This window comes from Anastrepha obliqua, chromosome 6, assembly GCF_027943255.1.
Source record: "Anastrepha obliqua isolate idAnaObli1 chromosome 6, idAnaObli1_1.0, whole genome shotgun sequence".
NCBI lineage: Eukaryota > Metazoa > Arthropoda > Insecta > Diptera > Tephritidae > Anastrepha > Anastrepha obliqua.
In genome coordinates, this window is record NC_072897.1 from 28,869,609 (window position 1) to 28,897,419 (window position 27,811).

General features: G+C 37.0%; 2 protein-coding genes across 4 annotated transcripts in view; both read right to left on the reverse strand.

Moving 5' to 3' along the window:
- Positions 1-27,483, reverse strand: part of LOC129250838 (UV excision repair protein RAD23 homolog A) — an 85,458-nt gene extending 57,975 nt beyond the window's left edge. For 2 of the 3 annotated variants that reach the window (XM_054890435.1, XM_054890433.1), the window contains exon 1: positions 27,140-27,481. In XM_054890435.1, the coding sequence (XP_054746410.1) occupies positions 27,140-27,205 (66 nt within the window). In that variant the 5' untranslated portion in view covers positions 27,206-27,481. Of the gene's footprint in view, positions 1-27,139 lie in introns of all 3 variants that reach the window. The other variant, XM_054890434.1, reaches the window with a different exon arrangement.
- LOC129250840 (uncharacterized) lies at positions 16,586-17,621 on the reverse strand. Its single transcript, XM_054890437.1, has 2 exons — positions 17,203-17,621; positions 16,586-17,140 (listed from the first exon to the last, which is right to left on the reverse strand). Exons 1-2 carry the CDS (start codon positions 17,596-17,598, stop codon positions 17,120-17,122), a joined length of 417 nt encoding a protein of 138 aa, XP_054746412.1. The 5' UTR covers positions 17,599-17,621; the 3' UTR covers positions 16,586-17,119.
- Positions 27,484-27,811: the final 328 nt, after the last annotated feature.

Consider the following 27,811-nt stretch of genomic DNA (forward strand, 5'->3'; position numbering starts at 1 on the left):
TAAAAAAAAGTAAACAAATAGTCAAATTTTTACAATATGTGGTGTACACTTTATTTTAACGCCGACGGTATATATATATGGGCATTTCTCCAATGTCGAATGCGACATTCGTACGCATTCAAAGTGAAAAAAAACATATACCAAACATTATTTTATTTTGACAAAAGGCGAAAGCTATAGCACTTGATTAGCACCACGATTGGTGCTAAGGTTGATTTTGGGAAATTGTTCGTTTTCAAGATAATTACAAAAAATCTGCGACAAAAACAGAAGTCGCTTTCAAAGCAAAAAAATCAAACACTTTTTTCAGCGAAACCTGAAGAAATATATTAATGCGACTAATTTTTAAATGTTATGCACTGATGTATCTTAATAATGCTTTTTATTTTATTCAAAAATATTAAGTAGTTTATTTTTTATTTAATTTTAATCAGTGTCATGCGACATTTTGTTCCATCATACTTTTTATGTTTATTGTTTTACTTTTTATGTAATTAGACATGCAAAAGATGATTATAAATGATTTTTAATATATTCAATATATTTATTTTCACAACCAAAATTATAAACTTAACAAAATATCTTCAATAAAGAAAAACAAAAATAAGTATATTAATGTTATAACATATACTATGTAAAAACAAAGAACGGAAACTAACTTAACTGAGAATAGTATTACTAATGTCAAATAACGTTCTTTTAATGGAATATGCAGTCCTAGCTGCTTCTAACTGTTGGCCATCGCAACAAAACGAATGCAACTGGGATATACCTGGAATATTTTTCACTTCCTTCCATTTTTCGTCCAACTTATAATGAAGAGACACATTTTCAATTTGAGCAGATGGCATAAAATACATTTTAATTCCATTTGTGTTGTTTTGTGCACATTGATAAAACGATAGTGCATCTGGTAAAACAACGTTTTTAGATTTTGTTATTTGCCACACTTTTCTTTTAATGACGGCTCCAACTCCATCAACGGCTCCCTTTCCGTGAGAACTGGCATTACTAGTCATTAACATAAAGCGCTTAGCTACTAATTTGCCTTCAATTATATAATGGCGTCTTTCTTTCCCGAAGCTTGCACACTAATATTATCATTCTGATAAAAAGCATTGATGGCATTAATTAGGCTTTCTGGTACGGTTCTGCTGGATTGGTTAACGTTTTTCTTTTCTTCAAACTGCCTATATTTTTTTACCAGGACTTCAAGAACTTTTAGCCTTCTGTGCATGTCTTTTGGCATCGCTTTCTCCACTTTTTTAACAGCTTTCGCCAAGGTTTGTCTACATTCGTAAGATGCGTTTTGGCTTTGACGTGCATATGACATTCCATTTTCTAAGAGTTTTTTGCACCTCTCTCGTTGTCGTATGCGATTATATCTCCGTTTTTCTTGAATTATATCTTCACGTCTGTCTAGCTTTCCGCATTCTTTTTTTTCGTTGTTTCTTAATTTATAGTTTTGTAATTTTGTTTCATCATCCTTAAACCTTGGAAGTTCTCATCCGAGGCTTTGTATATGCCTATGGTACAGAAACTTGGACGATGACAACATCCGATGAAGCGACGCTTGGAGTGTTCGAGAGAAAGATTCTGCGTAAGATTTTTGGACCTTTGCACGTTGGCAACGGCGAATATCGCAGACGATGGAACGATGAGCTGTATGAGCTTTACGACGACATAGACATAGCGCAGCGAATAAAGATCCAGCGGCTTCGTTGACTGGGTCATGTCGTCCGAATGGATGCAAACGCTCCGGCTTTGAAAGTATTCGATGCGGTACCAGCTGGTGGTAGCAGAGGAAGAGGAAGCCCTCCTCTGCTTTGGAAAGATCAGGTGGAGAAGGACTTGGCTTCACTTGGTGTGTCCAATTGGCGCCGGTTAGCACGAGAAAGAAACGACTGGCGCGTTTTGTTAATCTCGACCAAAATCGCGTAAGCGGTTATCGCGCCAGTTAAGAAGAAGAAGATCCTTTAACCTTTCTCTCAACCGTTTACAGTTCGCCTTATTTTTCTCGCCGCCGTTTTTACTCATCTACATTCAAAAATTTTATATTTCGTATTTACATATACTAATAAAGATATTTTCGAACGAAAATTTTTTTTGAATCAGTACATTTTACACTTACGATGTCGCACGCTACAAGCTTTAAATATGTAAAAAGAGCAAAGCGCTGATTATTTTCCAGCAAAGTTTTGGGTATTTAATTAGCAATAAAAATATCTATTTGCTACTAATATTTGATGCAAATTGTACAAATACCTTCGACTCACTGATAACAAATGTTCTTTTTCAATGTCGCACGCGACATCGAGTTATACGGTAAATCAAAGAAAAAATGTACTGTAATTGGCAATCGCATCGTTCCTTTTATATTTTTCTTACATTCTTTACATATAAACAGAGATTTAAAATCGCAAATGTCACGGCATAATATATCTCATCAAGATCATTAATCAAAACAAAACATGCAACAGAAATGTTTAAAACGGAACTTTTGCACTGGTTCGACTTTGCATTCGAATATTTCAAAATGTGGTATGTACAAATGTAAAATTTGTTTACATTAGTTACATTTAATAGATTCCCTATAAAAAATATGTTAAAACAACATAGTTTTATAGACTTTGAATTTTTTGGCTTCGGTTGACATTTCTGTGGAAATGCCTATATATATACATATAAAGGGTGATTTTTTAAGAGCTATAGGAAAGTTTTCCAAGCAAACACACGTAAAATTCAAAAAAATTTACGAAATTTTTATTTAAATCGATAGTACAGTACATATAATTTAATGTTTGAAGATTATTTCATGCAAATGTTGACCGCGACTGCGCTTCAAATGGTCCATCCGCTTAGTCCAATTTTGGCATACTCTTTCCAATGTTTCGGCCGGTATCTGATATATATGCTTGAATGTTGTCTTCCAATGCGTTAATTGAAGCAGGCTTGTCTGAATACACATGATCTTTAACATAGCCTCACAAAAAATAATCTAAAGGCGTTATATCGCACGATCTGGGTGGCCAATTGACAGGTCCCGAACGTGAAATAATATGTTCACCAATCTCGCCTCTCAACAAGTCCATTGTTACGCGTGCTGTGTGGCATGTGGCACCGTCTTGCTGAAACCACATGCCATGCAAGTCAAGCTCTTGCATTTTGAGCAAAAAAAAGTTGGATATCATTTCACGGTAGCGCTCACCATTCACGATTCGCAGCATCTTTGAAGAAGTACGGTCCAATGATACCTCCAGCACATAAACCGCACCAAACTGTGACCTTTTCTGAATACATTGGTAGCTCTTGCAATTCTTCTGGCTGATCTTCACTCCAAAATCGACAATTCTGCTTATTTACGTACCCATTGATCCAAAAATGAGCTTCGTCGCTGAACAAAATTTTTCGATAAAAAAGTGGATCTTCAGCCAACTATCTAAGGGCCCATTCACTAAAAATTCTGCCTTGCGGTAGGTCGTTTGGCTTCAATTCTTGCACCAGTTGTATTTTGATAGGCTTCACACTTAAATCCTTTCGCAAAATTTTCCACGTTGTTGAGTAACAGAGGCCCAATTGCTGCGAATGGCGACGAATCGATAATTGATGGTCATGTTGTTGTTGTTGTTGTTGTAGCAGTATCCTTGCCCTGTCAGTGTAGTGTAATCGTCTTCGTCTAGTTCATCTAACGGTAGGCCCAGGAAACTGGCGGTTTCGACGGGTTGGGTCCAGAGAGAAAGAGAGGTGTTAGGTAAGTGGGTTTGATGGGGCATGTGAAAAAGTGGTTAGTGTCCTACGGGGTGCCTTCACATGCCGGACATATGTTTAGTATGTCGGAGTCGATTCTGGATAAGTAGGAGTTCAACCTGCTACAGTATCCAGAACGTAATTGTGCCAAGGTTACGTGGGACTCTCGGGGAAGCTGGAGCTCTTCGTCTGCAATTGGTGGTGGTTGGACTCCGATAACGGCATTCGGGGGTCGGGAGCTTAAGAAGGTGGTAAGGGTCTCCCGATGAATGTCGTTTATTGCCTGTCTGTACACTGTCCGATCCTGGAGTGGTCTGTCTGTTTTGTCCAGGATCTCGTCCACGTAGTTGAGGAAGTTCCTCCTGATGTGCCTGGGAGGTGGCTCAGGCTCAAGCAGGTGTCTGCATGGGTGAGGCCTACGGTGACACCCTAGCAGAAACTGCTTGCTGAGCAGTTTGTTATACTCCTTCACAGGAAGCATGTGAGCCTCGTCGTGCAGGTGTTATATGGGGAACATCAGGAGACATCCTGTGGCGGTCCTAATTGCAGTATTTTGGCAGGTCTAGAGCTCCGTCCACTACATATTACTAGTTCCAGGCGACCAGACAGGCGCAGCATAGTTCATAACCGGTCGGCCTATTGCTTTGAAAGTCGACAGCAACATTTCTTTGTCTTTGCCCCAAGTGCTGCCGGCAAGCAACTTGAGGACCTTGTTGCGATTCTGTACTCTCGTTGCAATAGCGGTTGTATGCGCTGAGAAGGAGAGCAAGCTGTCAAAGGTGACTCCCAATATTCTGGGGTTGTTTACTGTCGGTATTGGGTATCACCGACGTGTACCTGAAGTTGCAGCTTGACCTCCTTTGTCCAGGTGGTAAAAAGGGTCGCCGTGGATTTAGTGGGAGAAAGTTGTAGGTTTCTTGGAGTGAAGAAGCGATAAAGGCGGGCGAGGTAGTCGTTTACTTTTGTGCATAGGCCATCAATGTCATTCCCCGACGCTATTATCGTGCAATCGTCGGCGTATGAGACCAGTGAGACTCCGTCAAGTGGCTGGGGAAGTTTTGAAATGTAGAAATTAAAAAGGAAGCGTGAAAGGACACCACCCTGCGGAACTCCCTGCTTTATTTTCCTCTCTTTTAACGTTTGGTCTCGAAATATCACCGACGACTGATGATCACTCAGGTAGTTCGCGGTCCACCTCTTCAGCCCTGGCGGGAGTGTCGACTGTAAAATGACATATAGTAGCGTGGCATGGCTGACTGTATCGAAAGCCTTTTGTAAATCCAACGCTACTCGGACAGTCCTCTCGCAGGGGCGGTTTTGGGACGGTGAGTACCGTGGTGGTGCTGTGCACTCTTCGGAAACCATGCTGGTTTGAGGCTGGAGTCAGGTGTTCAGTAAGGAGTAGGATTAGAAGGGCTTCAAGAGCCTTCACTACTTGGGAAAGGAGAGCTATCGGACGATAGGACTCCCCTTGGTTGGCGGGTTTCCCTGGCTTCAGTAGTGAGACCACTCTCCCTAATTTCCACTTATCAGGAATGATGAGAGTGGCCATAGACAGGTTGAAGACCTTGGTGAGAAATTCTACTTCCAATGGACCCAGCTTTTTCAGCATCAGCATGTTTAGTCCGTCAGGGCCAATGGCTTTAGATGGTTTCATATGTTTAATGGCCCCCTGAACCTCGTCGCTGGAGAAAGCAAGCGGTGCACTGTTGTACGTCAGTTTGTGCAACCGTCTGGTGGCACAACGTTTGGATCTGTCTATCGGAGAATGCAGTATAAATTGCCGGCTAAAGTAGCTCGCGCATCTCTTCGGATCCGACGAAGTACGACCATTGACCTTGTCGTTGTGCTTCGTTGGGTTTGACAGGGACCTTACGGTGGACCAGAGCTTGCTCACACCAGAGGTGAAGTTGCAGGACTTCAGATGCTCTACCCATTTGGTCCGCTTATGTCGGGTTACCAGTTGCCGGATCTCCGAATTGAGATCCTTTATTCGAGGATCCTCGGGATCGGCCTGTCGTAGGCGATCACGCTCGCTTGCCAGAACAGCTGCTTCGGCTGGGAAATTGGGACGTATGTCCCGGATCCGTCCAGCGGGTATGAAGCGAGCCGCGGCGGCTGTGATCACCTTGCGGAATGCGCGTTCTCCTGCGCGCACATCGGTGGGAATGGGTAGGACTGCGAAGATGTCCTCAGTAAATTCCGCGAATCTGGTCCAATCAGCTTTGTTAAAGTTGATGTATGACCGGTGATCCACGGAAACAAAGTCGGCAGGTTTCTCGATCGAGATGATAATGAGCAAGTGGTCTGATGCAAGCGATAGCATAGGTTGCCAGTTTATGCTATTTATCAGACCCGCGCTAGCAATTGTGATGTCAGGCGAGCTGCTGCAATTGCTCACAACCCTAGTGGGGGCGTCGTCGTTTACAGTGCTGAATGTCGAATCGTCTATCTGCTCTGCCAATAGCTGTCCCCTACGATCATTTGGCAGGCTTGAATGCCAAAGATCGTGATGCGTAATAAAGTCACCTACTACCAATCGGTTTTCTCCCCTGATGAGCGCACCAGGTGACAGCGGGTATGTAAATATTATATATTTCGAGCTCGGCATCGCCTGACGAGACAGCTATACCTTGACATTCTAAGGTGCTGTCTCTGCGGTCGATGTCTTCATCGATGAGACGATACTGCACTGAATAGTGGACTATGAACTCTAGGCCACCAGCATTGTCTCGCTCGCGATCGTGTCTGTGCACGTTATAGCCGTCCCTGGTGATCAGAGATGACCTAGCGTGCAGCTTTGTTTCTTGGACCGCAGCTATTTTAATACTGTGCCGGCTCATAAAGTCAACTATCTCCTCGACCTTACTCGTAAGTCCGTTGCAGTTAAACTGGAGAAGCTTGAAGCTCTTCGGTGAGGTCTGTATAATCCGGGGGGTGAGGGACGCGTGGGGTTGTCTACGTTGGACCTGCTGTGCAATCCACTGTGGTTGTTGCGGCCTGATGGTGGTGGGTGGCCGCGCCTCCGGGGGCGGGGGTGGGTGCAGAGCTCTGCAACAGGGGCAACGTAGGCAGTTGTCCACTCACGGGTGGTGCGCAGGCCGGAACATCTCCGAAAATGGCACCAGCCATTGCAGGAATTGCATTGGACTGATACCAGATTCCGAAGTATTACGGTCTGACACACGGAACAGACTGTACGGGGGACCAGGAGCTGCTGGTTTGTCCCCGCACTGGGGTTGCAGCAATTCTGAGGCCAGATTTGGATTCAGCGCATCATAAACCTTCGGAAATATATAGTCTGGTTTCTCGGTCTGAATGTTGGTTAAATTTTGTCGGCCTGTGTAATCATGTACGCGCTTCGCTAATGTAATGGTTGCTCCGCTTAGCAGCTCAAAATCATACGACTAAATAAAGATAGCAGAAAAAACTTATAGACAAAAATGTTCACAAAAGAATGCTCTATAAAAAAGCTCTGATGTATATTTTCCATAAAATCAATAAAAAAAAGTTATTGCGCTTTAAAACAATTCATCCCTTAATTTTTCGCGTAATTTTGTTTATAACTTGTTTATTATTAATTTTACAATAAAAAGTTTTGAATGAAAGTTGTAGATAATATTATTATCTACAAAAAAGTATTTACAAAATTTTCGTAACTTTCGAAATTCACGAGATAATCGCAAAAACCAGTTGCACCCTTATTTCCAAGATGGCGGCCGCGGGACACAACCCCCGACCCCGAAAACTCAAACTTAAGTTCACAGTGATGGGCTTTACATAATAAAATCATAAACTCGCATACTCCTAAAATTACTAAGTTAAATCTTCACAGTGATGGGCTTTACATAATAAAACCATAAACTCGCATACTCCTAAAATTACTAAGTTAAATCTTCTTTTGACTGGACTAAATGTAACTTGCGTAATTAAATATATTCTTAATACTAAGAACTTACTTATATATTCGGAGTCGATGGCCATTGTAGCTTGCACTCTTATATGCAATTAGGTTTAATATTTATATATTAAATAATAATAATAATAATAAAAATACAATTTCAAATAACGGCAATAATGCTGCCTTCACTTTAACTCAAAATAACAATAACAAAGACACTCACAAAAACACACCTAATAACTTAGCAAAAACCACTGAAAATTCTAATAACTCTTCTAATATTTCCTCTTCTACTGATCATACTAACTTTGCAAATTCCCCATCAACAAATCTCATCTCACTCATAAATGTTCCATCAGCAACAAATACTAATGAATACAAGTTCCCTTCTTACTCCCCAAGCTCTAATATCGCATATAATTATACTAAAATTAACGAAATTGACGCGAAGTTTACCACAAATCAACTATCTTCAAAAATCATATCTTACTCTCATCCTTCACAGTTCCAAACTCTCTATGATCCTCTCCCTAATCTTGCACAAGTACTCTCCGTTACTCAAAATATAATTACGACAGAAGACGAAATGTAACAAATATCCAAAACCTCATATACATACCTACATAATAAAATTTGAATATATATCCCCATCTGCTTCTCTTTTATTGTATAATGACGTTAAAAATAGTTCAGTGGGACATAAACGGGTATGTCAATAATTATCATGAGCATCAATTGCTTATCAAAGAGAAAACTCCAGATGTAGTCCGTATTCCCACGTGAAGCACGGTCCTCGCCCTTTTCGAAATATACCTACTTTTCCTGTTTCTAAAAAACAATAAAAAAAAAATCCTCCAATTCCATTCCCCCAAAAACTTATTCTTTCCATTCTTGTTCCCAAGCGGCAGGCTAATCATCTACCCTGTCAGAAAAAAAAAACGATTAAAGAAACCAACGCAAGACTGAGTCTTGTCGAGGCCCTATGCTCCCGAGAAGAGTGAACAAGGAAAAGAAAATCTGTATTCAATATACACACATTCCTACATTATCCAACAATAATTTTCCTTATCCGAAACATATGTATATTGGATTTTCTAATTTGAAGAGAGTCAGAACTAACAAACGTATACTCTCATTATATTGAACGCGAAATTGCTGGAATTTCGGCAGATTTATGCAAAAGAGTGGTCGAAAATTGGGTTCAACGATTGGACTTCGTAAAACGTGCACGCGGTGGTCATGCAAAATAAATCGAATTTCATACTTAAATGTATATGTTCAAACTCGATAATAAAATTAGTTAAAAAAGTCAAAGCGTTTGTGTTTTATTCAAAAAAGTTCAAAAGTTGAAGCGCTCTTACTGAAAAACCCTATATATATAAATGGCGCGTACACCGTTTTTGGGTGTTTGGCCGAGCTCCTCCTCCTATTTGTGGTGTGCGTCTTGATGTTGTCCCACAAATGGAGGGACCTACAGTTTTTAGCCGACTCCGAACGGCAGATATTTTTATGAGGAGCTTTTTCATGGCAGAAATACAATCGCAGGTTTGCCATGGCCTGCCGAGGGGCGACCACTATTAGAAAAATGTTTTTCTTAATTTTGGTGTTTCACCGAGATTCGATCCAACGTACTCTCTGTGATTTCCGAATGGTAGTCACGCACCAACCGAATTATTTTTACTACTACTATTTTTAAAATCCTATTTCAATACCCAATAGAAATATATAACAACAAACATATTTAACTTGCATTTCTTAGAAAAATTTGAATTTGAAGCTGCATGTATGTCCGAGTTCTTTATTGAAGCACTGTATATTGTCTAAGCGCGTGAACCGAATTTAAAAATTACACTGTGCTACAAAAAAAAAAAAAAACGAAATACACCTGACAAATTACACACTGTAGGTTGTTTATATGGTCGAATAATGCATAAAAATATTTGTGTCATATTTTTTGTACCCTCCAATTTTTATTTATTTATAAAAAACCGTGTTTTCAGACTTTGCGCGGTAATCTACGGATATCTCAGTCATTAATTTTTCACCGATTTTCAATATTTTATATGTTTTGAAAATGATATTGTCAGACCTTTCAAATGATGTACAACAAGTAATTATTCAAACTAGTTAGTTGTGATTTTTATTTGATTAAACCTGGAGAAAGTGCTTTTTTTATCATTTTTTTAACTTTAACAACAATTTTTTATTGCATAATTTTGCAACAAAATTAAAGATGTTTGTTAATATTCTTTGAGTGCATTTATTAACGAAGAAATTAATGTATTACTTTCAATAATCGGACAAAAATTGCGTAAACTACGCTAGTTTTTCGTTAATAGAAAATATGGGCCATCATGTGTATTGCAGTGTGTACAATGTATTGGTCATACATTTTTTGTCAACTTTGAAAATTGGGATGAAGTTGTTCTGACTTGGAGTAAAAAGAACAATCTTTACTCCAAAAATATGTAGGTACTCTGTAAAAATAAACGAATACATGGAATAATACCGTTATTCTTCTTAGTATCAATAAACAACAACTTTTCATCGTAGTGTTTTTGTGTTTGTACCGTTACTTTGAGCACGAGTCAGAGCAATTCGTTACTACTTTTGCCGTTTCATAACTATAGAACGCATTAGGAATTGAAGCTTTAAAGTGCATTTATGTGTTCGCTGAGTACAACTTTTAATTTAAATTGTTTTTAAAGTAAATAAATATCAATATGCCACGCGGTTCAAAACTTACCGAATTAGAGAGAGGTAAAATTACTGCGTGGGAGTCTGGGTCTCTGTAGAAACACGTAAACCTTTCATTTGTAATATATGATAAATTGTCATTGTCAAACATTTATTGTCAATACATAAAGAATGCAGTGATTTTTCCAAGTAAATAATCATTAAAGACAAAAACTATGGTTCCACAAATGGATAGATATTCAAGGCATTTTTTGCTATTTACGGAAAACTAGCGTAGTTTACGCAATTTTTATCCGATTATTGAAAGTAATACATTAATTTCTTCGTTAATAAATGCACTCAAAGAATATTAGCAAACATCTTTAATTTTGTGGTAAAATTATGCAATAAAAAATTGTTAAAGTTAAAAAAATGATAAAAAAAGCATTTTCTCCAGGTTTAATCAAATAAAAATCACAACTAACTAGTTTGAATAATTACTTGTTGTACATCATTTGAAAGGTCTGACAATATCATTTTCAAAACATATAAAATATTGAAAATCGGTAAAAAAATGACTGAGATATCCGTAGATTACCGCGCAAAGTCTGAAAAAACGGTTTTTTATAAATAAATAAAAATTGGAGGGTACAAAAAATGTAACAAAAATATTTTTATGCATTATTCGACCATATAAACAACCTACAGTGTGTAATTTATCAGGTGTATTTTCAGTGTTGCACCGTGTTATTACGCACAAATGTCGTCACTATATCAGCCTTTTGATTTATAGCACCTTTTTTTAATTACCAGTGAGAATTAATAGCATAATTTAACGTTAAAAATGCATAATTTAACGTTAAAAATGCCTAAAAATAAGAATATTCAACTTATAAACACTCTTTATTAATTGAAATATTGATGTAAAGCTATTTTTGCAATAGTGCAATAGTGAGAAAAGAATAAAGCGAAATAAGAAAAAACCCAAACAAGTTGACGTTCGATGGAACTTTTGTGGTTTTTAGAAATATTTGAATTGATCTTTGGCTTTCGATAAAACCATATTTTCAAACGCATTGAGAATTCGGACTAAAAAAACGCGATAATCTTTTCACAAAAAGGCAAATTTGGAATAAAAAATTACAGGATTTTTCTTTTAAAATGAACGTATGTTTTTTATGTTATGTATTTTTAGAAATATTGAAAATTTGGAATAAAAAAAAGCCTGATTGATTTTATGTTCAAATTTTCACTTGCCTCGCTTATAAACATTTTCATAAATAGTATGAATTATAAAACCTTAGTTAATTGCTTGCTAGGTTAACAATTGCTTTATACATTTCCCTTCAACGATATTTCAGTACAATAAGGAAATGCGGTTGTGAAAAAAAAATGTAATTTTTAAGCTTTTTCTGAAGGTGACCCTAGGAGGTTGGGACTTTCATATTTAGAATGGTGGGACCCTGCTCATTCTAATAAGCGTGGTGGGCGGTGCCACGCCTCCCTTTAAATATGTCGTGGCAGTAATGGAAAGTTCATAAGCTTGAAAAAATGCCCTATTACAGACGCTTATTTCACTTAAATACAAGCACAGAAGAGTAACAATATTCCTTTATAAACATTCTTTATTAAATGAAGATTCGATTTAAAGCTATTTTTACTAAATAATACTCCAAATTCTATTAACACGTTCCGTGTACTAATACAAAAATGCAAAATTGACCGACAAGTCCAATATTTCACAACGTAAACATGTCATATAATCGGCTCTCGTCAATATTACGTTGCTGGCACTTTGTTGATAATGAAGCTCCGAGGGATCAAAACGAACTTGTATACAAAATAAAACCACTTTTGGACCTTGTTATCAATAACTGGAAGAGCTTACTAACACCTGGTGAATGTATCGTCATTGACGAGTCGATGATGCCGTTTAGAGGCAGGATATCATTCCGTCAATACAACCCATCAAAAGTTCATAAATCTATAAACTGTGCACAGAAGAGGGTTTTGTCTGGAATTATGATATTTACATAGGGCGTGACCCCGAGATTGCTGATTTGGATAAGCCTGGGAGTGTCGTAATAAGAAATAATTAAAAATAATTAGTGATTTCTGCGTAAAATAAAAATATTTTTTCGTATGTCCCGGCGTTTTTCTTTACTTTATTATCCTACCAGCACGTCCAGTGCAGAAACTGTACAGTTCCGTTACGTCCAGTCGAATAATTTGCTTTAGAAGTTTCATATACCCCCTGACGCACATATGGCTCAGGAACGTATCAGTGTTTATCAGGCGCACGTTTCCTGAACCATATGTGGCTCAGCGGACAGGGAACGTGTTAAAATTCTATTATTACAAATGTTCTAAACGTTTGTAATACCGTGCAGAATAGATGTGAGGAGCGAACTGTCAAACAAACGATGAGAGAGAACAAAGCGAAATAAGAAAAACCCAGTCAACCAAAAGGGAACAATTATTTTATTATTATTTTTATTATTTAGAGGGGCGCTTTTTTGATTTCGAATATACATACATATTACACTAAAAAATATTTTTACAAATACTGAAAATGTGGAATACAAATCGCGCGATTTTTAGTCGAAATTGTCACCTGCGGCGGTTTTTTGTTTTCAAATATACATACATGTTACAAAAAAAAAATATTTTATAAATAAGGAAAATTCGGAATAAAAACCCTGAGATTTTTAGTCCAAATTTTCGCATGCGGGGCGTTTTTGCTTTAAAATACACATACATGTTACAAAAACAAATATTTTTTTTTTTTATTTTTTTACCTGCGGCGCTTTCTTGATTTCAAATATACATACATATATATATGTTACAAAAAATATTTTTATAGTGAACTAGTGCAAAATCGGACAATTTTTAGCCTAAATTTTCGCCAGCGGCACTCATAACTTTTACGATTCATTCATACTACTTAGCATATAAGCACATAACTGTATAAATTAGGTTTTGAGACCGTAAAAACTAAAAAAATAAATAAATTTTAAAACCTAAGTTAAATGCTAGCTGGGTTGACGACTGCTGTATACACCAAAGATGACTAGATGTGAAACTCTTTTTCTCGTGAGAGCGCTGAAAAATGTGCATTTTTTATAACATTTTCCAATATTGCCACACCGGTAGAAACATGAATTGGGTATTTTTTTAAACAAAAACTGGGAATTTTTAGTTTCGACACCACCATTGAGGTTAGTATTTAGTGTGCGGTTGCCCAATAGTATATTACTTGTAAACACCTACATATACTAAAAATAAGCACAATCCGTATGAAATATGTACATAAATAAGCAAAAAATTTAAAAATTTATATTTTATTTATTTATTTATTTAATTATACAAACGCCAAACGGCAATATACTACATAGATTTAATTTATTCAAAAAAGGGAATAATTTATAATAATATAATAATATAGAGGGGGTATTTATTAGTTTGAGATAACAGTAAGACTAATATGTTAATAAATTGAGCAAACAAATTATGTTAGGTGCCGTTTAACAGCTGCAACAAATGCACCAATGGATCCGCCATAGAATTCCACGTCATTATTGAGTGTATTGACTAGATTCGCAATACGATTATGTGGGCCACCAATTACGTAATTTTTGCTTGACTTGACAGTTTTTAATAGGCGACGACGCCTCAGATGTAGGTTAGCCGGCGCAAATTCAAAGCAGGCTGCTGCGTCTGGAGCATCTATCAGGCCATTGAGTACTTTGTAAAAGAAAACTAAGTCTGTCACCTGTCGACGTCTTTGCAGTTCCTCGATTCCGTAATGAATGTAGATGTCATCAGTTGAGGTGCAGCCTTGAGGCTTATACCGGTGGGCTAAAGTCCTGCAGAACTTCCTTTGGACTGACTCGATGCGTTTGATCTGGTAATCTGTATATGGAGACCATATGACAGATCCGTATTCCAGGATCGGTCGTACGAGAGTGTTGAAGAGAGATATCAGCGTGTGCGGATTGGTGAAATCTTTGCTGGTCCTTGTTATGAAACCCAGAACTTTATTGGCTTGAAGCGTGATCTTATCTATGTGTTTACTAAAAGATAGCTTGCTATCCACAATGATGCCTAGGTCCTTGATATCCTCGGTTTCATGGATGTCATCATCATTTAACGTATACATTGCGGCTTCACGGGTGTGTGACCTTGAATACGAGACCACAGCACACTTTTTGATATTTAAATCAAGCTTGTTCTTGGTACACCAATCAGCCAATGTGTTGATATCTTGCTGTAGTAGATTCATGTCCTCGTAACGATTGATTCTTCTGTAGATTTTTAGATCATCAGCGTACAACAGGTAGTCTGAGTGAAGATTGTTTCCAATGTCATTAATAAAGATGTTGAAAAGTATGGGACCCAGGTGTGATCCTTGCGGAACACCTGATTTGACATCGTATTTCGTCGAAAGGTGCCCATCTATTCTGACTTGGAGCTTCCTGTCAATCAGATACGATTGAATCCAACTTAGTGCCCTGCCTTGGATGACATAACTACTTAGTTTCATTACCAATATCTCGTGGTTGACTCTGTCAAAGGCTTTGCTAAAGTCCGTGTAAATGGAATGTACTTTGGCGTTATCGTTCAAGGCATCGATTAAATAGTTGGTGTAAGTAAATAGGTTGGACGCAGTGGATCTTCCGCCCACAAAGCCATGTTGTCTATTCGAGATGATATCAGTAAAGTGCCACGTAAGTTGAGGCACAATGAGTTTTTCAAACAGTTTAGCTAGCGCTGATTGTATGCAGATTGGTCTGTAGTTGGCAGCATCAGATCTGGGACCGTCCTTATGAATGGGGCTGACAAACGAGAGCTTCCAGACAGATGGGAAGGTACCTGATTCCAGCGAGGTGCTAAAAATATCCGTTAGTGGCTCACAGAGACCGATTGCGCAGTTTGCAAGGAATATGTTCGGCAGGCCATCTGGGCCAGCGCCTTTTCTTGGGTTTAAATTTGTTAGAAGCTTAAAAACTAGATCTTGGCTAACTTCAAATTCACTCAAGGCATTAAACATAGCGTTAGGGTTGCAGACAGACGCAGTGTTATCACGTTGCATATTTGAGGAATAGACACTTTCGAAAAAAGACGCAAATAGGTCGCAGGTCTCAACACCAGTGTTGGCCGACTTATTATTCCAATATATTGAGGAGGGTATATCGCAATTGTTCCTTTTTTTATTCTTGACGAATTTCCAAAACTCATGCGGGTCAGACAACACCTTCAGTTCCATGTTGGAGACGTAATTTTTGTAGCACAAGTTACTCAAATTCTTGCATACACGACGAAGATTACTGAATGTAAAGTAGTTTTCTCTGGTGGGCCTTTTTTTATACGTTGAATGAGCTGATTTTTTTTGTATTATTTTGAATTTTAAGTCGTTAGAGAACCAACAAGGGAAGTCACTAGTTTTTCTGCTGTATACTGGAACGTAGTGAGATATACCTAATTCCACAATGTTGTAGAGGATGCTGATCTTCTCATCGACGTTGTTAGTTGAATATAGATTAGACCAGTCAGTGTTGGTGAAGAAGGCGTTCAGGTTGGTGTAATCGGCATTCTTGAAGGCCCTGTAGGTTGATTTGGCGGATTTTAGATTAGGCTGTAATTCGACCTCAATAGCAAGCGCCGGGTGGAAGGAATCCATCTTGGTTAGTTCTTGAGTGCTTGTAACTCTTGCTTCAATATTACTGAAGCAGAGATCTAGCAGATTATTATTGTTATACAGTATGGCGTTATATTGTGTACATTCAAGTGAGGAGAAGCCTTCGTATAGCAGATATTCACAGTCAGAGCGAGGAGTGCTACTCGGAAGATTGTAGTCTCCTGTTATCAGGAGTCTGGCGTTAGGGTATTTTTCTTTCAGAAAGAAGAGAGTGTCTATGTGTATTTGGTATGATACAGGGGTTGATCTTGGTGGTAGGTAGGCACAGCCGACGATGAGATCCGCATTATTACACTTTATCCTGATGAACACTTGTTCAACGGTTGTGTCCGCAGTTGCTATGCGATCTGCTTGGATAGAGCGCTTAGTAGCAACAAGCACGCCTCCACCTCGTTCACACCCACTAGTAGATAAATCTCTGTCTCTCCTGAAGATAGTGAATGTATCATCCATGATTTCGCCATCAAGGATGGCTGGGTGAAGCCAGGACATTATACAGATGACATCAGTGTTACTGATCGCCGTAGCGGTCAGAAATCTGGTTAATTTTGTCCTCAGGCCTCTGACGTTCTGATACAACACTCTTATTGCTGAGGGTTTTGCGATCTTTGCTGAGCGAGCGAAAATTCTTGTTGACTATTTTAGGGGTGCCGTTTATGTATTTAATAGTCTTATTAGTGTCACCATTTTTCTCTAATGTGTCCAACTGAGTGCGCAGGTTCTTGAGATGAAGTAGTTGAGCAGGAGTAAGGTCCGATTTGAAAGCTATCTGGGTTCCATCAACTGTAGTAGGAGGCTTAGATTTTAGAATAGTTAAGGCAATAGTTGGGGACGGAGTTTCAATTAGCAAAGGACGCGAACGTCCAGCTATGGGGCGACCAAGCCTGCGTAGCTTTAGGTTGTCGATGCTAGTTGATAGGTTAGGTGGCAGGATGGCAGATATCTGTGTCCTGTCTTCATCAAGCCTGTCGTTCCCAGAGGCTTTCTTCGACTCCATGACGTTGAGCACTACGACGTTTGATTCACGGCGCTTGCGTTCGTTGAACTCAGCAAATACTTCCTCGGGAGACGTGGAGTTAACGGTGTAGGATGTGAGTTTATTTTCGACTGTGGTTAGCCTATTGTTGAGACGGGCACAAGTATCAGTTAAAGAGGTGTTTTGTTTAGCGATTTTAGTTACATCGTTTCTGAGATCGGCTATGTTGTCCTCGATGGCAGCTTTGAATCTGTCAATCTTTGCTTCTAGTTTCTGAGATAGACGGTTAAACTGATTGTTAAACAATTGCTCCAGTTTGTCCATAGTGACTGTGTCGTCGGCATCATCTGACATCAGGTCTTCTTGGGTGATGACACTAACCTCAAATTTGCAAGTAGCGCATTTCCAGATCACACCATCCTTTTTAATGCTCCTAGCCAATATTTTGTATTCATCAGGGGTAAGTCCCGTGCATTTTGAGTGAATCCATGTACGGCATCCAGAGCATAGAATGCTGGGCTCCATTCTTTCATTAATAATAGTTGAGCAAATACCACATGTGTAGTGATGCTGGTGAGAGCCAAGTTTTTTTGGAGGCATATTTGAGGTTTAAGGGTATGATAGCGTTGAGATATATGCAGAGTATCAGCAAAATTATACTTGAATACTTGAGAGTACACTAATTTGATTTATTTATTAATAACTTAAATATCGGATCAAAAAAAGACAAGCGATAAATCACAGCACTACAGTTACGCGCCCTCTAGCGTTGTCCAATTATATATGTCCAATATTATATGTAAATGCAATTATTTAAAAAATACAAAAGTAATTTAATAATAATAAAGTAATGAACGCTAAAAACATACAGTGAGTCACAGTCAAAGTGAGCCACACTTCCTAGTCATCAGATTTAGTAGAAATTTGTTTAAAAATACCACAGATTAGAAAAAAGGTTTATGTGTTTTTATTGTTTGAATATTAGCTTCAATAATTCATTGCTTACATAAAGAACTTTTTTTGTTTATTATAAAAAAATGAACAAAAACTAAAATAATTCACAAATCTATCTCACAGTGAAAGTGAGCCACCTTAGCTGAACTGAACTTAAATAACAAATTAATACTTACGTCGGGGCATTGATTCTAATAACTTACAGGTATATGTGGAAGGAATTCCACGCCACTCGTCTTGTAAGGCATCTAAAAGACTTTGTTTTGAAGAAATGCTATGTTTCCGCAGGTTTTGGTCAAGACGGAACCATAAGTTTTCAATTATATTTATATCTGGAGACTGCGGTGGTACTTCCAATACGTGGGGGCAGTTATATAATAGATATTCCCGCGGAACAATCGACTTGTGCTTAGGATCATTGTCCTGGTAAAAATAGAAGTCGCCTTCGATCCCTAGTTTTTCGACATTTGGCTTAAGATTTTGCTTCAAAACGTCTATATAAACGTATTTATCCATTATGCCTGGAATATGTTGAAGATTTCCAGTTCCACCATTTGCCATGCAGCCCCAAACCATGAAGGAGCCACCGCCGTGCTTCATACTGGGAGTTAGGTTTTTCGGCTGAAACTCAGTGTTTTTTTGTCGCCATACCATCTTCTTACCGTCAGAGCCAAATAAGTTGAATTTACTTTCGTCTGTGAAGAGAACCTACAACAATATTATTATAGCCTCTACGTTGCATTATACCGTTATGAACACTTTGCCAGAAACTCATATCCTTGTAGACATATTTCAGCGCAAACTCCAACCTTTTTTTCGATTTTTACTGCTAATAAATGGCTTGTTTCTGGCCGTACGACCATTATAACCATGCTTTCTTAGAACTCTTCTTACAGTTTCGGGGTTAACGTGGATATTTAGCTGCTCCTCAACCATCTTCGTCAATTTTGGAGCACTAAGATGAAGATTTTTCTTCACTTCCCGCAAAATAAATGCCTCGTCCCTTTCTGAAAACGCCTTTTTTTTTTGCTTTCTTTCTGCTTGTTTCCTACTCTTCCTCCTCTAGTAAAGCGATGTATGATGTGCTGGACAGTTCCTCGACTTTTATTCACATATTCCGCAGTTTTTCTTTGGGATTTTCATTTTTTAAAAAGATCAATTAGACAGTTAGTCTAATTTCAACACTTGTTTGTCGACCCATCTTTATAACCCGCTTGACAATAAACAACTAAAACACTAAGAATAAGATGCAAGCGAAAATTAATATCCAAAAATACATATCCCGTTATTTTAAAGGAAACAATGTTAGGTGGCTCACTTTGAGTGTGACGTTAGTTTGTGCGTTTGTTTTTGTTCTTCATTATTACTCTTACTTCGGCAGCAAACAAACAGAAAAAATACAGTTAGATTACACAAGCATGCTCACTTGATAAAGTTGACAAAAAATAATGGGTGTTTGAAAGTATTTACAAAAGTTGTTTAAACAAATATCTTCAAGGAATTGGTGGCTCACTTTGACTGTGACTCACTGTAAGTTATAATTAAAAGCATGACATATTGCAATTTTTTAATATAACACAGAAAGTGGGTAACAAAGAAAAAAGCTCTCAAACAACGAACAGAAAAAGTTGAAGCAGATTACCTTTACTTTTTGTAAAATATCTCAAACTAAAATTCAATTCCCTTACCTACTCTTTTCAACCATAGAATATTTACGGGCTCCGACTCTATGCACTACCCCCTCACTTGTTTTGAGAGAAATATTACGAATTTTCCAATGAAATTCACAGGAGATGTTGATTTCGTGCTTATTTTGCTAAAACTAGCACCAACACTATTCTGTTAATAATAGTTTTTAAGTTATTTGTTGATAAAATTTTTCTTTTACCTTCACCAAATTTTGATACAATAAGTGCACTTATCACATTTATTTTAATAAATATTCAAACTACATTAACATACACACACGTTTTTAACTCTTTTTATTGATATATAAATTAACAATTTAAATTGCATTTATAACTTGCAAACACTTGACGCGCCAGCTAAATTTACAATAACTGAAAAGCATGGCTGAATGGAGTGCTGCCAGAAGCAAAAAATAATAAAAAAATATAATGCGATTGAAAACGAAGCAACATAGGAACATAATTTCCACACACTCTTTTTTGTTAGAATTATGAGGGAATGGGGGTTTACAACCTCTAAGGTGTATATATTGAGTTCATAAATACATATATATAAATACAATATCGATATGATTTTCGAAATACAGTTCAGCTTCACGTAAAACTCCTATGTGCAGCGGAGACGGGCCAACGCGAAAAGGAGTTCTACGCAAAAATACTGTGGATTGCGTAGCCGGAGTTGGACTGATGAGGGTTATTTTTTTTAAGTGCGGCCGAAGGCCGCCTACGCAGAAGAAAGTTTTACGCAAAAATACTGTGGACAGCATAGACGGTCTAGTATCCGGTTATTTTATTTATTTATGCGGCGCTATTTTTTTCTTTTTTTTAAAATATATATATGTTTATATATATGTCATATATTGATAATATAGTGAAAATTTGGAATTAAAAATCGCGCGATTTTTTATTCCAAATTTTCGCCTGCGGCGCTATTTTTTTCTTTTTTTTTAAATATATATATGTATATACAGCTGTTGACAGCTAATTAGAAACGACACTTATTTCAAAATAAATTTTCCATTTTCCTTTTAAACACGTATTTTCATAACTTTTTGCCAATTTTATTTAAACATATGATAAACTTAAAAACTAGTGGAAAACAATTTAATCCCAATTCTTTATTAAATATATATGGGGCATTCTTTCTGAACGTGAGACCCCCTGCCCCCAGAATAGATTTTGACGAAAAGAGGTCTATGAGGGCTTAAAATGTAGGTAATTATGTTTACTTTCGAAAGCAAAGTGGCACTTCTTGAAATTCAAAATGGCGGATCCAATATGGCGGATTCAATATGGCGCAATTTTGCAGTTCGTGCATCAGATTTATGCTATGAACTGATGATAAAAAATGTGATGAATAATCAGTGACCAATAAAAATAAATAATTAACTTGGAAATATGTAAAATTAAATCCAATGCAACAATTTTACTTAAAAATAAATAAAGAAAACACGAAATAGCATAAATCTGATGCACGAACTGCAAAATTGCGCCATATTGAATCCGCCATATTGGATCCGCCATTTTGAATTTCAAGAAGTGCCACTTTGCTTTCGAAAGTAAACATAATTACCTACATTTTAAGCCCTCATAGACCTCTTTTCGTCAAAATCTATTCTGGGGGCAGGGGGTCTCACGTTCAGAAAGAATGCCCCATATATATTTTTTTAAAGCATGTGAAATGCACGATTTGGATAGGGCAACTAATTAGAAACAGTAATGTATTATCAGATCAACATAAAGATTATGTTAGTATTTAGTTCCATAACCCTTTTGCTTCAACACTGCCTCACATCGATTGCGCATTGATGTAATGAGATTCTGACAGCGCGCCACAGGTATTGCTTGCCATGCCGTTTTTACTTCGGAAAAAAGGACATCCATATTTGGGATATTTTTGGCACTCACGGCTTTTTTAACGTCACCCCAGAGCTGCTCTATTGGGTTTAAGTCCGGACTGGATGATGGCCATTCCAAAACATTGATGGAATTTTCGTCGAAAAACTGTTTCGTCAACTTTGCCGTGTGCTTTGGATGATTATCCTGTTGAAACTTCCATATAACAGGCAAATTTTCCTCAGCCCACGGCAACATTACATTTTTTAGTATATCGACGTATTTCTCCTTATTTAAAATTCCATAAATCCTATGGATTGGGCCAACACCATTCCACCAGAAACATCCCCACACCATGATTGATCCTCCACAATGCTTCACTACCCGTGAAACGTAGCGAGGATTGAATTCTTGGTTGATTGGCCGTCGAACATACCTTTTACCATCTGGGCTTATGCGATTGGATTTGGAGTCCATGACCAATGGGATCTCGCAAAGACTACTCGTCGTCTCCTTTGTATCTTGGTTAGAAGGGGCTTCTTGCCTGCTGCTCTGCCATGCAGTCCAGATTCGACCAGACGCCGAGCAATTGTCCTCTTGGATATTTCGAAATTATATTGATCCTGAATTTCCCGTTGGATGTCAGTGGAAGTCTTTTTTGAGTCTCTTTTGGAGATGATTGCTATCTTGAGGTCAATTTCTGCTGATGTTTTCCGGGGCCTTTTCTTATGTGGAACATTGTCAACAGTCTTAAAAAGTTGGATATGCTTTAAGGGGTAACACCACTGTAGAAATTTCAAAAAATTGATTTTTTTTTTAAAAGCTTAAAAAATTCGTTGAACCTTTTAAAATACAGAACAAAAAGTTTTATACGTTACCGAAGTCTATTTCATAAATATTTTAAGCTTTTAACCAAGCGTTAGTGACTGCTACCTAACGACTTCTCCAAATTTCCAAACTTTAAACGCGTTTTTCTCAAAACACGTTTTCTGAAATTGGTACGCAGCATAACTCAAACAATTTTAAATATTTTTAATCAGGTTTTTCACTACGTCTGTATAATAACCTTCTTAAGAGAAGAGCGTAGGGAATTTTCGATAGATTAATTTAAACGATTGTTATAATTAAGTGCCGTTTTTTTAGTCCAAAATAGAGTTTTTTCCTTCAAATGCTTGCTAATTCCACAAAAATAAATATTTTTTAAATCCCCTACGTGTTTCTCTAGCTATTCTTATCTAGATTAAGAAAAAAAATGTTTCTTTGTTCCAGATTAAAATTTGCACCCTCTGTGCTGCGTGCCGCGGAGCTCCTTCAAGAGAAACCACATTACAAAAATGTCTCCAATGCCGCCATTTTGTAAAATTTTTCGGTCAAACTTTGTAGTTTTGTATTTTAGTATATAAGTAATAACTTCCCAAATCAGAGTGATTATTTCCCCTTTCCTTCTATACAAAAAAATTCTTTAAAAATCGTGTTTATTTTACGCGTGTACAGTGGTGTTACTCCTTAAGGCATTAAAAACCATTTTTTTTTTGAGCATTTGACTTGCTTAGAAATTTCACTGTACGACTTTCCAGCTTTACGAAGGTCAAAAATGGAGCTCCGCAGGGCAGGTGTACAGCTGCTGCTTTTTCCCATTACACATCTTGAAGACGAATATTTTAGTTGCTTTTAAACAACCAATTTAAAATATATACATACCAAAAAGTCGATTATATTACTATTAAAATAACACAACTTGCCGAATATGCTTCCATTGAACAACTGTTTCTAATTACTCGTCTCAGTTTATTTACCTTGAACTAAGTAACCCATGCACTACGTTGGATAATATTAACGGTACTTCAATTTCACAACTACAAAACTAGGCGCATTGTAACAAAAGCAATGCAAATAATTTTAAGAGAAAAAATAACGGTAAATTTAAACAGTTTAATATTATGCTCATCAAGCGTTTATCAAAAGGGAGCGTTTCTAATTAGCTGACAACAGCTGTACATATATCATATATTCATAATATAGTGAAATCTAAATACACCCAGCAATTACAAATCTGTAAACTCAAAATGCATACAATCAAACATACTTTACTGAAAATCAAGCATTAATATATATATGTATATAAATATATACATATATCCATAAATATACCTATATATATATATATATATATATATGTTAATAAATGCATAAAAATACAAAATTTTACAAATTATTTCTATATTAAATAATTTGTAAAATTTTGTATTTTTATGCATTTATTATCTTCTAAAATTGTTTATTTATACGATGTCTGGCAGCACTTCGGCTGGTTGTAGTAACCAAAATAGGAGGATTCTTGGTCAATTTTACAATTTTTAAAATCAAATAACTTAAAAATGAGTCGCCTACAGGTGAGGTTTTCATTTTTAGAAAGTAGAATACCCCCTCTACCCTCCCTTATACCCCTTTTTTTTAAACATACGGGGTAGGGGATGGGTATTTTGCCTATTTACGTATATACAAATTTACATAAACGAACACACAGTTTTCAATAAAATTACATTATGTACATGAGACGAATTAAAAGTCGAAAGGGATATAACGAGCTTTGGATTCTACAAACTCACTTCAAATATTACATTTCAATTGAATTAATTTTAAGACAAATAATTATAAACATTTCAACGCGTCATTTCTCCATTAAGCAAAAAGGGACTGTTTTCGTCAGTTATTTTTGGCGCGTTTCTTTTGGCAGCCTGCCATTTCGCCTATCAGCTGCTCAAAATCCCATAATGTGTGAGTGCTGCCAAGTTTTGAAACGTCCTCATGGGCGCGCTCTCTCTCAAAATGAAAGAGTTTCACATCGTCTTATCTATGGTATACACTTCCCTTCAACTGTATTTCAGTACAAACTGCAAATGCGGTCAGAAAAAACCAAATTTTTAAACTTTTTTTTACGTTTTCCTGGCGGTTCCCATGGGTCCCATGGACTGCGATTTTCAGTTAGAATGGTGAGTCCTTGATTTTTGCAATGGGAGTGGTGGGTGGTGCCACGCCAACTCCAACGAAATGCATTGGGGCCGTAAGGGAAAGTGTAGCCATTATAAGAACTACGGCTGGAATTTAGAACAATGCCTATTTTGGAATTTCTGGCAAACTATAATGTTTTTTTTAATGAAACTTGGTGGAGATGTTAGTGAGGTGTTAAGGAACACTCTTTATAACTTTAAATTAATCGGGAAATAATAATTTTTTAATTATTTACATTCAAAATGCCCTTGGGAACATCACTATAATTTGCCACATTACACTCTATATTTTTTAACATTTCACTATAAATCACCAAATATACACTCACACGCGTGTTTTTACCGATTTTTATGCTAATATTCTAATTATATCTATTAAAATTAAATGCAAATACATTTGCCTATGCAATCACATTCCAATTTTAAGCGCGAATAAGAAGAAGATTGGAATTACAACAGTATGGTGTTGCCGGATGCCTGCAAATGAAAACAAAAATTAAGTACTTGAGTTTAGTGTTAATGATGGGAATGGGGGTTATTGTGCCTGCTTACTACATACACGCATATGACGTTTTAATTTTGGGTTCAATGGTTTTAACATGGAAAGGAGTTTTACGCAAAAATACTGTGCATTGCGTAGCCGGAGTTGGACTGATGAGGGTTATTTTTTTGAAGCGCGGCCGAAGGCCGCCCACTCGAAAAAGAGTTCTACGCAAAAATACTGTGGATTGCGTAGCCGGAGTTGGCCTGATGAGGGTTATTTTTTTGAAGTACGGCCGAAGGCCGCCCACGCGAAAAGGAGTTCTACGCAAAAATACTGTGGATTGCGTAGCCAGAGTTGGACTGATGAGGGTTATTTTTTTGAAGCGCGACCGAAGGCCGCCCACGCGAAAAGGAGTTCTACGCAAAAATACTGTGCATTGCGTAGCCGGAGTTGGACTGATGAGGGTTATTTTTTTGAAGTGCGGCCGAAGGCCGCCTACGCGATAAAGAGTTCCACGCAAAAATACTGTGTTAATTAATTACAGTTACACAAAAAATAATTTCAGACATGGAAAATAAACGATACTGCGTTGCTGTATTTTTGGACGTCGCAAAAGCTTTTGACAAAGTTTGGCACAAAGGCCTCTTGCATAAAATTAGGACAATATTACCACTCGACTATTATTTATTTATCAAGAGCTACCTTACCGACCGATGCTTCTACATTAAATACAATGACAAATACTCACATATACATCCAATAACAGCAGGAGTTCCTCAAGGCAGCGTTCTAGGACCACTGTTATATGTCTTATTCACCTCTGACATACCACTACCAGACGAAACTAATTCTACTATAGCAACATTCGCAGACGACACAATTTTATTGTCATCTGACAAAAACCTCTCAACCGCAACAACAAAATTACAGATGTACACCAACAATGTAAAGAAGTGGTTTGACAAATGGAGTTTAAAAGTAAACGAGGACAAATCTGTACAAGTAATATTTACAACAAGAACAGGGATTGCTGCTATGCCGATTAAGCTCAACAATAAAAATATACAAATAGAAACATCTGCAAAATTTCTTGGAATCCATCTGGACTCAAAACTAAATTGGAAAGATCATATCAAAAAGAAAATAAAACATATAAAGGAAAAATTTCGACAATTGCATTGGTTAATAGGCAGAAATTCTAAGCTCAATATTCCCAACAAACTTTTAGTATACAAGGCGGTCATTAAACCAATCTGGACCTACGGACTTCAAGTGTGGGGAACTGCAAAAAGAACTCACATAAACAAAGTACAGCGACAACAATCAAAAATCTTACGTATAATAACTATGTCCGACAGGTACACAAAAAATGATGACATCCATACTACGTTTAATATACCATTTATCGACGAAGAAATAAAAGCGATATCAACAAGGTATTTTAACGAAATAAACCAGCACAAAAATAGAGAAGTCAATACACTCTCACAACTTGAAAGAAAAACTTTACGACGTCTGAAGAGAAACCGACCAATTGACCTATTAAATTAAATATTAATTCTCGTATACTAAAATAACTGTATATATAAAATGTAATTCTTTTCCTAAAATGTAATAGCTGTATTCGTCTTGGCACTGGCCATGAGGAAATATATTTAATAATTTTCCTAACTAATTGTCAAAAAATGTACTAGATGTCAGTATGACAGATGTATGATTAATGTAGGAATAAAAAAAAAAAAAAAAAAAAAAATTAATTTAATTTAATTTTAATTACTTTATTATTTTTTGTGATACGCTTAATATCATTGTTTTTAAGTTTAAATGAGTTGTATGTTTTTATTTTCAAATTTATTTCTCAACTTTAAATTACAGCAAAAAATACTGCAGTTTTACAATGAACCTTCCACTGAACATCCCTGCGTGCGAACTTCGTTTTCATTTCAGGTGTATGGCAACACCAACTTTTCGCTAAATTATAGAACTTTAACATTAAATTACTTAAAAACTATAAGCCTCCGGCAGGTTCTGTTTTCAGTTTTAAGATGGGGATACACCCCTCTATCACCCCCTTTTTACCGTTTTTTCCAAAGCGATAGGCATTATACTAAATTCTAGCCAGAACTACTGTTTTACTATGCATAAAAAATGTAAAATTGTACGCTTACCGTCCTTTCAGGATCGAACTCAATTGTGAACGTCTGTTGCTGCAAGTTTTTGACGGTGACAATCATTTTGTAACTTTCTTATTACCGAATAATAAATAATGCCGAGCATATGAGAACCAAAATTTTGTGGTAACAAGAAATTACTATACTTCGGAATGTATGGATGTAGAATTTATAATCTATATCGTAGATTGGTTTGATTTACCAAACATCATTTGACCTATATTCGAGAAGTAAAATTTCATTTACCGCAGAAATAATACGAACGCTTAAATTTAGACTAAAATTTTGCCGAACTGCTTTCAAGGGACGAACTGGAAATAAGTTACTATAAGAGACCTAAAGAGAGGTAAAGTAGAACCTCACAGCACTGAAAATTAGGCCATTTTCAGATTGGCCAATTCGGAATTACGCTCACATTTAGCTGCTCTTACACGCTCAACTTTCTGACGAAATATGCATACTAACTGCAATTTCTGCCGTGTGTGGTCTTTTGATGTTTTCAATGTTAAATGAGCGTCAAACACATATTTCTGCAGTATGTGGTGTATGGATGGCTATTTATAAGATACGCCCCTGGCTTTTTTATGAGATATATCAGAAATTTTCGGCTGGATTCGCAATAATGTATATTGGGCAATTTTTGGCAAACTATTATGTCTTTATTAATGA

Bases quoted from the DNA above. Each gene is read 5' to 3' on its own strand.
- LOC129250840 (XM_054890437.1), bottom strand. From the start codon at position 17,598: ATGCCTCCAAAAAAACTTGGCTCTCACCAGCATCACTACACATGTGGT. The intron at 17,141-17,202 runs GTAACTAAAATC...TCTCAACAATAG, and splicing joins TAGCCGATCTCAGAAACGAT to GCTAACCACAGTCGAAAATA.